The following is a 12,449-nucleotide window of genomic DNA, read 5'->3' on the forward strand; positions in this document are numbered from 1 at the left end:
TACCGCGATGTCCACCCTAAGCGGTTTTGACCTCTGCCGTCGTCATGGTGACATGGGTTGCAGGCTGGCCTAACTGCCATGTGCCTCCACTGAACCAGCAATATGTAGCGTTCCTACACACTTGCAACAATTATGCATAGAAGCATCAGTGATCTTATTTCACATCATCATCTTCAGGATGCTAGCTCTTCATAGTCAGTCCGTGTGTGTGTGTGTCGGTTGGTAGGTAAGGGACTGTTAAAGTGGCGTGAATGTCTCTGTGTGTGTGTGAGAGAGAGAGAGATAGGAAGTATATATATATAATAGAAATTAAGTCGATGAGAAAGTGTGTGTGTGTATGCGAATAAAAATGAGATCATGTACCTGAGAAAAATAATAAAAAAACTGTGTGCATGTTTGAAAGAGCGAGAGAGAGAAAAAATTATCCGTGTGTCTGTGCTCGATCTATCTTATATTCTTCTCTCACATCCCATCCTTATCTTTATCCACGACAATTTTTGTTTTTATTTTACTTTGTTCCTGTACTGATTCCTTACTAGCTGTTTGATGGGTTGGCACAAAAGAGAATCGTCTAGGAGAACGCATGCAGATGTTTCTGATTTTTATTTGTGGGAAAGGAGTACATACTAACGCCTAACACACCTGTGAGGAATAAAAATAACTTTTGGCGAAAAACCTTCCTCCGTTACAGTGCCAGTGTCAGACAGGGAGCCAACCGTCTTTATCAGAGGCCAAACTGCGGAGGTCGTCAGCTCGTACAGTCCACTAAATTTCTCCCTTCCTCATTTTGCATGTCCGCGTGAGCATGTTTATCATCCCCCTCCGCTAAGAAATCCCCTTCCCACATTTAAAAAAAAAATTTAAAGATGGAAATATTTATTACAGAAACATGATGAAATATTTAGAAATGTGCGTAGATTCTGAAACAGTGCCGGATTTCAAAAGGAACCTGGTAACCTGACTGCAGATCCCTCGGGGAGTTTTGCTGCTGGCCGCAGAATTCAGACGCTGCCTGGAATCGCCCTCCGCGAGTGGCGCCATCTGTACGTACGGCGCTAAATCGACGTAAGGCGCCGCCGCGCCGCGACGGATGGAACACGTAGCGCGCTCTGCAGGGGAGCCGGACAATGGTTGTCTCCCCACATCAGCTCAGCACACGGGCGCGTGAGATCGACCTACTGGGCTGGTGGGAGGAGAGGTGGGGAGGGGTGATGTTAGCTACAGTGTTGATGAGGAAAAGGCTGAGGTGGATGGGTATGTGGGGTGGGAGGGGAAGTGCAGAATCGGGTTTGAACGGAAGGGTTGAGGGAGGGGGGGGGGAGTTGAAGGAGGGGGGGTGCGAGTGAAACGTGTCACCGTGAGATCGATTGGTTGACTTCATACCTCCCTGTACCTAGTCTGTACTGCTGCTGCTGATGGAGCCAGAGTCGTGCACATCTCTTGGCTGCTCGCTCGCTCGGTCCCTCCATCCCACAACCACCTCCACTACAACCACCACCACCACTTCGATTCTGAGTTGCGCAGAGCTCAGCTCGCCGAGACTTGGCTCTCGGTGGACCCAAGGCAAACGAGCGGTCTGCGACCGTACCCCCGATCGTTGGCACTACGGTGCCTCGCGGTTCATAATTCAATCGCCTTCTTGTGCTGCCACCCCACCTCTTCCCACCTCCCCACCCCTACCTCCTCCCAGGCGACAGCAAATGGTAACAGTACAATGCTAATATCCCAGAAAGCGGAACCCGTTACTCAGAAATATAAACACTCGCAGACATGCGCACTGTGCGAGTAGAACACCTATCGCCGGCCGAGGTCGAGGAGTTGCACTCTACAGTTGTAACCAAAAAGTGCTTTTGAGCTCTCTTGGTGAGGAGGGACAGTCGGCGTACACGCAGTGTGCTTATGGTAATTTATTCATTTTGCCCCCTCTCTGTGGGGGAAGGGGACCGTTCGCGCGTGCGCAGTGGCACGCTGGTTCGTTCTCAGTATTCGAAAAGCAAGAAAGATGGATCGGTGTCTTGAAAGTTCGAAAAAAGGTCGTGAGGAAGTGATACTGGACTAAATGAGAATTTTAATGAATCGTCAGGAGAGGATGGAGGAAGCTGGGGCGGGGTGGAGATGTGGAGAGCGCAGCGCGATGTTTCAGACTGAATAAAATTAATTGGAAGGAAAATGACATTTAGGTCTGGTATCCTCTTCGACAAACATATACCATACTTTTACATTTTAAGAAGGCATATTGCACAATTTTTCTGTTTAAAGTATTTCATCTGATTTATTTTTTTTTTAATGACTAAACCAATAATATTGGATTTCTTGGCTGGTTGGTTGATGTTTTGCACCGATTCAGCAACAACAATTCACATCGAGAAAATTCTTCACTTGGAACAGGCTGAGCATCTAAAGAGAAACTACGGGCAAAACCCGCGATTCGATCTCACAACCTTTAGGTCCTCGCTGTTTTTAGTGACTAGTGCTATATTGTCACGCGGCTTTGAGGTTGACTCGTTCATTTTTAACGCACCATCTGTTATCGTAATTTTCTTCCGATTGATTCTTTATTTTTCCTGATTTAGCCTTTGTGGTAGTACACTTGTTCGCATTAATACTGTGTCGTCCAAGATGTTTGTTTACTGCCTGTTTAAACAACAATGGTGTGAACGACACTGGTATAATACTCCGGGTGGAGCTCCAGAGCTTTGCCACGAGCCTGTCCCCTTCTTGCCAGGTTCTTCGGATGCTGGCGGCGGGGCTGGCTACATCGCCGCTAGTCGTCATCGACAAGCGACTGAATGCCTCCTTATGATGCAGGAGACAGGCGCTGATCGATGCATTTTGCTCCCCCTGGTCCGCTCACTTTGCGCGGCCTGCGCGGTCACCAGACCCACGTGACAGCCACAGGTGACCCTCGCCGCACCCTCAGCTCCCCCTCCTTCACTGCACATCGTCCTGCCCGCCTGAGAATGTTTATGCAGAGCTTCTGATGAAGATGCCTCAGAGCTTGTGCTGATAGGTCATGGTACACCGGAAGTACTCGACAGTCCGTAAATGTTCGTTAGACATGGTTGCCCTGATACATTTTCTGTATCTGCGCCATTTAGGCTTAATTAATTCAAACGTTTTCTTGCTGCAGGTCAGATACCTTGAGAGGATGTTAAGTTCCCATGTTTTCTTTGCCGTGTGTCCGCCTTATAAATAACTATTGTCTTTGAAAAGGTACCTAGTCTAATTCTTTTTTTTAAGTCAATTTACCAGTATTGTGTTTAAGATTGAGGGTTAGTTATTTTTCAGAAATATATCTAATTACTTGCTGTTTATTTTAACAGGCACCTGAATGTTTGCATTTTTTATCTGAATTGGGAAATTCGGTGTTAGCAAATGACATTTTTTTTCTCTTCACATCTTTACCAACACTCTATGCTCCTGTTACTCATGAATTCCAGTACTGAAAAGTTGATGCAGCCGTTTTCACCAAGAGACCCAGATTTTTCCCTCATTCATAATGAATCAGCATTTGTAGGATGGTGACGAAGGACTTAGAGGATGTAAATCAACACAGGAAGCAGTGCAATATAACTGTGTTTATCCATTCTTAAAGACCGTCCTACAGACCATACAAAGATAACAAAAATACATTCCTTGCTGGATCTTAATAGAACTCTTATGGTGAGTATTTCTTTCAAAATGTTTTTGTCATGCTGGTTCCTATAAATATTATTGTCCTGTTTGTAAACAAAAGATGTTTATATTACGTTGATGGGAACACGAGACTGTGTATTGAGCCTCAGGAACACTGCCATCACCTTCTTTGCTAGAAAGGTGACATCATCAGCTACTTTGACAGGTTACTTTTTAGGTTATTTGATCGATAATTAACAAATTATTAAGAGTTTGGAACTTTTTTTATTTTTGCATATAGTCACACTAATCACTGTCTATTTGTCTATCTCTCCATAATCATATGTCATTAACTGTCATCGTTTCATCTACTGTAAAGTTGGTTGGTCGGTCAGAGTTGACATTACAGTCCTAGACCAGATCGTCTGTTCAACATATACCTTCTTCCCCGCCTCCCTTCCACCCTGACCACCCGAGATATGAAACAAGTGCGGAAATCACAAAGTGCAGCCACCCAAACCTCTTCTAGTCAGAGATTCTAGTCAGACGATAATTGATAAACCGACATCTTTTGTATACTATATATCTGACCTCGATGCTATGCTGCTAGCGAAAATGTTTACTGAACTGTACAAAATCGATCAACTAAAAAGAATTTTTCTATCGATTTAGGCCTGGTAAATGCTTTTTACCATGGTTTGCTCTTTCAGGGACTAGGTAGCGTCCGGCAGGAGGGAAACGTAACAGCCTAGGCTATTTCATTAAGTACTACCTCTCCCCCCAGATCACATGAAGAGGGGGCATTCGTTGTGTACTCCTGTGGTGACACAACCATTCATTAGAATGGGGCCTTTTTAGAAGCAGGATTTGTAGGTCTTATTCTTTTTGAAGGTGGGTGCATGTCGTTACACTCTAGTTATCATTTTCACAAACTTCAGATACGATTCCCACGTGCAAAATCGATTGTTCGTTGGACTAAGATGAACAACGGCCCTGGTTCTTTCTTTGTTTTGTTTGTCTGTTTGTTTGTTTGTTTGTTTGTTTGTTTGTTTGTTTTCTTTCTTTTTCTTTGTGTTTGTTGGTTCGTTGGTTTTGGGTTAAGATCATTTGATCAGCCATGGAGAAACTATTTTAATGATATTTTATGCTGTTAAATGGCACACACAAATAAAAAGTCTTCACAGCCTACCCGGGCATTTTGCCAGAGATAGTTTTGCTCCTCAGTTCACTGTTCTTGCTTACACGAAAAATCTCGTCTGCAAATCGGGGGCAACACGAGTCCTGTAGGTAATAGGAGCAGCATTCCCGACCAACCATCGGCTCCGGAGTCAGACCTTCTCTCGAGTAGAGTCTGCTCCTTTCTCATCAGTTCTCTTATTTACGACACGGGTCACCGTCTGCCTACATACATCAAGCTGGATGTCCATTTGGAAGGAGAGAAACATCGACATCCTTCGATTTTTACTCACTCTAAGAATGCGTGGGAGGCATACTAACATGTTGTTGACTTCGTAGCATGGGGAGCAGTACCAAATGAAATATGGAATTAAAAGACATGACAGGAGGCATCCAACGTGGCCAGTGGACATCAAAATGTTGCGAGTGTCGCTTCGACATGGAGATCTTTCCTTTTGTATCTTTCACAAAGCTTTCGATCTGCCTGCATCCCTAATTCTGGTGAGAGTCAGACGAGTCTACTTGGAGGTCACGTGGAGGGGGTGCAGAGGAAGATGAACTTTGCAGAAGCAGATGACTGAGCACACCAGAATGCAAGACGCAGTACACCGCTTTTAATGTCTTTCACAAACACAAGCACCGACAGGTACAAACCACCGCACGCGCTCATATTTTTTTGAACCTCAACGACAGAACTCCCAGTGACCAGTTTTTCATTTTATCGAACATTTAACATGTCTTGTTCTGTGTGAGTATATATATATATGAACAATGTTCAACACATATCCGTGATGCTTTGATACGTTTTCGTCTCTGTGTTTCATCGTTTGGATTTGTCATCAACCCAACAGACAAATGCCGATCTCCTGTCAGGTCCCTTTTGTCCAGGCGTTATAAAATCGAAAATACACGTGAAGTTGTTATGTGAAGATAGAGTGAATTGAGAGATAAATAAAGTATTACCTAATCTGCTTACCGTTTATCTGTGCTACTAACAAATGCTAATAAGTATATAGTTAATAATGTAGCAAAAATACATCTATGAAGCATTTAAAGTGTGAAATTTAATTAATAGTTGACTATTTAATTAATTGTACAGTTTCTCTATCATATGGTGTGTATTCTATTGCATTGTTTATATTATATTGTGTACTGTTTGGACCCCACCCTCTTTAAATGGAATGAAGGCCTCTTAAATACATTTTCTACTTTTCTCTCTCTCTCAGTGTCACGAGGAGGGGTGGGTGTGGATAAGAATGCAAGCAAGAAATGTTAGTGGTCACGACTATTTCTATTCTATTTCTATTGTTATTGTTTAAACACATCTCCTTCCAAAATAGCAGTTTGAAAATGCTCAAAAAGTAATTTTGGAAGTAAGCGATTTAATACATATAAGACAAAAACAACGCATAAAACAAGAGAACCATAGAAGGAGACAGGAATAAGAAACTGCCAAGTATAAATCATTAAGTGGGGAGAAAAATGTCTTTTTTAATCGGACATCTTTGTGGTATTGGTGTATGAAGCTTAGATAGCTTGATTGAGAGAATGAAAGAAAGTGTATCGCCAGGGCTCGGTCAATACGATGTAGCTTTGAAAAAAAAATTCCCAGATGCTTGCAATCAGCATTTTAGTGTTTAATTATGAAACACGAGCTAGTGCACTAAAGTCTGTGGGTGCTGGGTGGAGGGACACACCTCCTATAGCATGGTGACATGCTCGTTAGGTCAACAGGTGGGGAGGTACATGGCAAAGATGAGGGCAAGGGTTTCACAGTATAGCAACTAGGCTGATGATGAGCGTTAATGAATACAGAAGGATGGGGACTTCAGCTCTCCTCCACCTTCCCGTCACTGTGACTACCAGCACCTTCCTTTTACTCCACCCGCCTGCTCACACCCAATTCATTCCAGCTGCTGCCACCTCTGATTAATGAAGGGACTGAACCATAAAACCTGGAGAGCACCTGAGTAATTACAAGCAGAGTCGACATTGTCTGTGCGTCAATATAGGCTTATTATTACATTCCTCCTCCTCCCTCCCTCCTCTCCCCAACCCCTATCTTTTAAAATAAGCAGGCGTGACCTTATTTTGCCCTGACCCTGACCTACCCACTGCAGCTTTGCTATGTATATATACACTGCATGAGTTTGTTGTCACGTAGACAAAGCGCTGGAAAAATTAGTCAATGTTAGGAGGGTGCAGACTCAGAAGCAAAGCTTAGTCACGTGGACATGACACAGAAGGGGAAACCAAGCATGTCCACAGAGCGCTGAAAGAGAAACTAAACACCTAGACAGGTTATAGGAGTACCGCAGGAGAGTGTGTATTCACCTAGGCAAGGAGCAGGAGAGGGGACTATCAATGTAGACAGGGGCAGCATGGTCTTTAGCCACTTAGTCACGTAGACATAGCGCGGACATGACTAGCCATCTCGACCTGTAGCTTGGACAGAGTCCGACAGAGTCTGTGGTCACTGTGGGTCGAGTTGGCAGACAAGTATCACCCAGCATGCCTCGGTGCTGTGTAGACACGTAGACACACCCCGTTGTCACTTAGACTGAGCATTGATGGCAGTCAAAAACTGTCCAGCTGTGGCATGTAGATAACGGTTATGGTCTAGTCAACATTGTTTATTGACTGTTTTACTCGACCTGTACACAAACACAAGGTGTTGCTTTCACGCAAATGGCGACGGCTGGTAAGCGAGGCGTGACTGACAAACTCAGACAATGTTACATGGCATAATATCAATCTGATATATCTGTATGTGTGTGTATATATATGTATTGATATTTTCTATATATTTAGAGCGTATTGCGTATATAGAAATGCATGTCCAGTCAGGTGCTGGACGAGGTGAGCGAGGCCTAGCAGTTGTCCGTCCTGACCACAAAACGGTCCGACTCGGACAAATAGTTCTTTCTTCGAGCTGTCAGCGTCCTGGCGCCATCAATCCCAGCGAGCAGTGCGCCGATCGATGACAACGCCACGAAAAACTCTTGGGAACTGATGGTGGAACTGCGCGTGCAAGCAGGACAACAAGCGGTCAGCACATGACTGTAAGGATGAGGTCTGGATTTGGGGTGAGGGGAGGAAGGGGAAGGATTTCAACAGTCTTGCATAAGTTGTGGCACGTGATGCGGAAATTCAACATTGAAGACTGCATAGTCTCAACCATCCAGTCTCTGGGAGTTCTGTTCTGTTCAACTGAAAAGTGGGAGAGTGTTTTCCTAGGACAATGGTAGTCCGCCAAGGATGTTGTCTCCGGCGTTGTTCACCATCTATCTGGAGAGAATCATACGATGTAAGCTGCATAAGCACCACACCTGTGTCCATTGGAGGAAGACCACTAAGCAGCCATCGTTTTGCTGATGACGTCGACCAGATGGTGGGCAGCAATGTGGAACAAGATATGGAAAGGCTGGAGTAGAAGCTTCGAGATCAAATTTATGCTGTACGGCTCCCTGGTCGCTCCCATCTATACAAAATACAAAGCACAAACAATACAGCGCGAGGTAATCGGGAACCTTACCTATTTACAAACTGTTATATATGATTAAAACTTAATGCCCTGAATGACCTTTTCACTCTACAAGGTCTTTGTGACACTGGCATTATGTGATCTGTTGACAATATTCTCTGAAATGCTATGACAATCTATGTTTATTATGATGTGTGCTGAGAGAAGGGGAGTTGATCGTGTGCTGTAAATCCGCAATGGTGGAAGGCTGACACAAGTCCACAACCAACTACCGTAATATTCCTTCTTGTTCTGGGGTATTGCTCGAAATCTGGATTATTTTCGATAACTACACCCTAGTGTTGAGAAAGGAATGTTACGTTAGTTTATCAACAATGTAGATAAAATATGGAAACTGGAAACGAGACCAGCAATTAGCTGAAACGAGGGGGAAGTTCAGTTTCTAGATTATCTCTGAGGACATACATAGTTCATATAATTAATCGCTAATATTTTGCTAACATACAGCATTTTTATGTAACAGTGAAACTGGAAAAAAAGTTTAATTAACAAGAGCCCCGACCAAACATCGTCGATTTTCGCTCAGCAATCCTTCGGAAGTACACAGACTCGTGATTGAGGGTCGCGAGCTGCTTGCCTCGAGTGTCACGTGCACAGATCGTTGTGTCGCAGATGCACGTAGTCTCGTATACATGTGTACATGTGTCTCGAAGAGTAATCGCCGACTCAGGACTTCAATGTCTTTTAATTTTCATTGAATAAAATTACTTTCATTGCACTTGATGATGAATATGTAATCCGTAATGATGCTTAAATGTTAGGATGTGGGTACATTGCAGTTCATCAAACAATTTCATAAGAAGATTGCAAAATGTGAAGAAATGTGGTTTAACAGAAATTAAGGATAAAGTATTGTCACGACATGCCGTGACAGGTTAAACAAATCAGAAAGTACAATCTACTCTACAATCTAGAGAGAGAAAGAAGAGACAAAGCTCTGGTAAAGCTGAAGCGGTTTTCCTACCTTGCTCCTGTTAATGTTCTTAAATCATCAATAATTAATTCCATTGCATTGTTTCTCAACTCAGTATCTCGTGCGCCATCCCAGAATGAGAATGTACCCAGGATCTCTGCTTCTGGCACTCGGGAATAGCTTTCTGGGTGGAAGCCTACCCTGCACATCGTGACTAATTTATCTAGTCTTCCTTGCGCCACCGACTCATTACCCTCCAAGGTACACAGTCACTCACCTGGGGAAAGCAAAGGTGTTTAACGACATTGAAAAGGAATTCTTTTTTAGCTGAGGCAATTAGCAGCAGTGTAACTTCACCTGTACAGTGATTTATCTTGACTGCACAAATTCCGTTTACTGGCTCGTAAAAATCGAGTTCTTTGCATTCCTGAAATCATAAATTTAACAAAATTTACACAAAACTTTTATTGCTTTCTGACATTTTGAAATCGGATTTGGTTAGAGTTTAAGTGAGGTGGAGAAGGGGTTCGTTCCACAGTCATGACTCAATCCCAACATAACAAGAAAAACATTCTGGCACACACTAATTTCTGGGACGAGCTGGGCAAAGCATTGCTAAGCCACTGACTCGAAACACGCTCTCTCCGAAGGTTAACGAGCATCTCGGATTTCTTGATTGCCTGGCTACAGTCCTGGCCTCTGCTGCCAAACATGTCAGAAAAGAAAAGTTGTTTAAAATTTTCCTCAGCATTATTTACGAACTATTACAACCCCCACAGGTAGGTCAAGGATGGTGTCTGGCCGACATTAGCATCTCACTACTACAAGCAGCTGCCAGTAAAAATTGTTCTTAGGGGCCGAAGTGTCAAACCTCCAAAGTATCAGCAAGTGTATTGGAAAACAAGTTGAGATTTAGTTCATCTGTTGACCAGTTTTTGTAGGTCAATTCAAAAGAGGATGTATGCGTGCCGATGGAGAGATGCAACTCATGAGCTCTGTTTGTCATCTACAGAACTGTCAGTACACGATGGTCACACACAGTTATTCGGCTTTAAGACACATTCTGGATCTTCTTTAATGGTAATTATCATCGAAATCATTAATTAATACGCCCTTAGTTTTCTTGACATGTCTCAGTGACCTCGACCATCAGTTGGGAACAGCAGCGACTGTGCACTAACACTGCCGAGACAGAAAACAAAGGTTGTCCCCGAGTAGGGAAGGTTGTTCTCCGGGGACCCTCTCAACCGTTAACAACAGAGCATCGGAGGTCAACGAACCTCAGGACCAACGAGTCTGTCTAACAACAGCTGTTTGCCAATCAGGCTAGAAATTGTGGACACAACGTCTCCCTGTCTGGGTAATTGATGCTCGTTGTCTCCCCAGGAACCGGTTTCTGTCACTGTGTGCCCATCCCCTGATCAGGAATGTGTGTTTCTCCAGGACAGGCCACGTGTATGAAAAAAACAACTCTCGTTTCTTGGCCAGAGTGGGTGGTGGGTCCCCTGGCAACATCAGGTAATGTGTTGTTTACTCGCATGACTGAATACAGCAGTGGTGCCAACTTTTCCCGCCCGAGGCCAGAACAGGTGGTTTTGCAGAATCAGTCCAGGGGAGACCAGTTCAATCCGGTTCTGATTAATTAAATCCAGTTAAATATAGTTCGGTCCAGTTCTGTCCGTGACTTTCTAGTTCAGTCCAGTTCAGTCGAGTCAGTCCGGTGCAGTCATTCTAGTTTAAATTTTGTACCCAACCTTTTCTCGCCAGAGGGCCGTACGTGTCAGAATATGGTGGTTTTACTAGAATCATGCAGTTAAAATGAAATTATGCTGTTTTGGTTAAATATGAGCGGGCAGCATGGTCATCCCTGGTCAATACAGAAAAAATTACACTATGTACTTGCATGACTGACAACCTGTCTGTATGCTAACTACATCGTCTAATCCCATGATCAATGACATATTCGTCTACTACTAACTTGATTTTACACGTAACAGACTGTCTTGCGTGTGCATTTTGCTTTATGTGTGTGGGTGTATGTCACATGACAGACTAATCAATCTCTCCACGCATGACCGAAAGTGTCACTTACGAAATGGATTTTTTTTTAAATCAGAAAACTTTCAAGCAATCTCTCGAACTTTCGTTTTGTGAGGTCAGCAAAGGTCATTTTTGGAAAGATGACGAAGAAGTTCTAACCCATTGATCTACACAGTCTCCGGCTTACAGACATAATCTTTCAAACAAAGCAAGATTCTAACCCACGAATTAACAACGAAGAGGCCTGCAGCTGCCACTGCGCTACATCGACTTTACAGGCAAGAAGATAGTTATCGGCAAGTCTCCCTAGTCAGTAGGAAAAAGAAAGTTGAGGGTGGAACGGTGGATGTACTGGATGGCCTATGCTGATGTCACGCACAAGCTGGCAAGGCATCTGCACGTCACAAGATGGCTGACGCGATTAGCTGGACGCGAAAGGCACAGCTGGCCAGCTGCGCGGGCTGTTGCTCAGCGTCTAATGCAGCTGCTGTAGTCGAATATTTGAGACATCTTTTAGTGACGTATGGTGTATCGTCCTGTACCTGTGTCTGTTCTACTTCATACACAGGTCGATATCTGTCTCTGACAGAGATGGTGCGAGTCGTGGACTACAACAGCATTGACGTCGGAGATACTATTGGTGAACAGATGGCCGCACGCGTCGATATTTCACTATTTGTTTCTTTAGCCTAGATTTTTCAAAAATCTGTGTATTGATAATCTTCAGGTTATCATGTGACATTGTGAAGAAAATCTTTTTTTTTTTTTTTTTGCTTGTATGTGTTTAAATGTTGTCTTGAAGACAAATGATAAATTTTTCAATCGATTGCATATCATGTGACGCCAAAACCAAGCTGAGACACGCGCACTCACACACTATCACACACACACACTATCACACACACAATGTCCATTTGCTGATTATCGTGCCCTCCTGTGTTACAGGGGTGTAGTGCTGTTGGATTTAGACCTCTCTCTTCTGGAGATCAACCAGTGCGCCACCAAGGAATCTGGTCTCTTTGCTGGGACTCACCGATGTCGTGAGAGAGCACACGGGTAAGTCATCCATGACCTGTGGAGGTGGATGTGACCTCTGTATGACCTTTGTGTGTGTGCCTCGTGTATGACCTTGTAGTATGACCTCCGAGTTCGATTGGTGTG

At 43.8% G+C, this 12,449-nt stretch overlaps 1 protein-coding gene across 1 annotated transcript in view; it reads left to right on the forward strand.

Moving 5' to 3' along the window:
* Positions 1–12,449, forward strand: part of LOC112561056 (probable G-protein coupled receptor 158) — a 59,899-nt gene that overhangs the window by 30,357 nt on the left and 17,093 nt on the right. Inside the window, 1 exon segment of the mRNA XM_025233240.1 lies at positions 12,234–12,344. Within this exon segment, the coding sequence (XP_025089025.1) occupies positions 12,234–12,344 (111 nt within the window).

This window comes from Pomacea canaliculata, linkage group LG1 (genome assembly GCF_003073045.1).
Source record: "Pomacea canaliculata isolate SZHN2017 linkage group LG1, ASM307304v1, whole genome shotgun sequence".
NCBI lineage: Eukaryota > Metazoa > Mollusca > Gastropoda > Architaenioglossa > Ampullariidae > Pomacea > Pomacea canaliculata.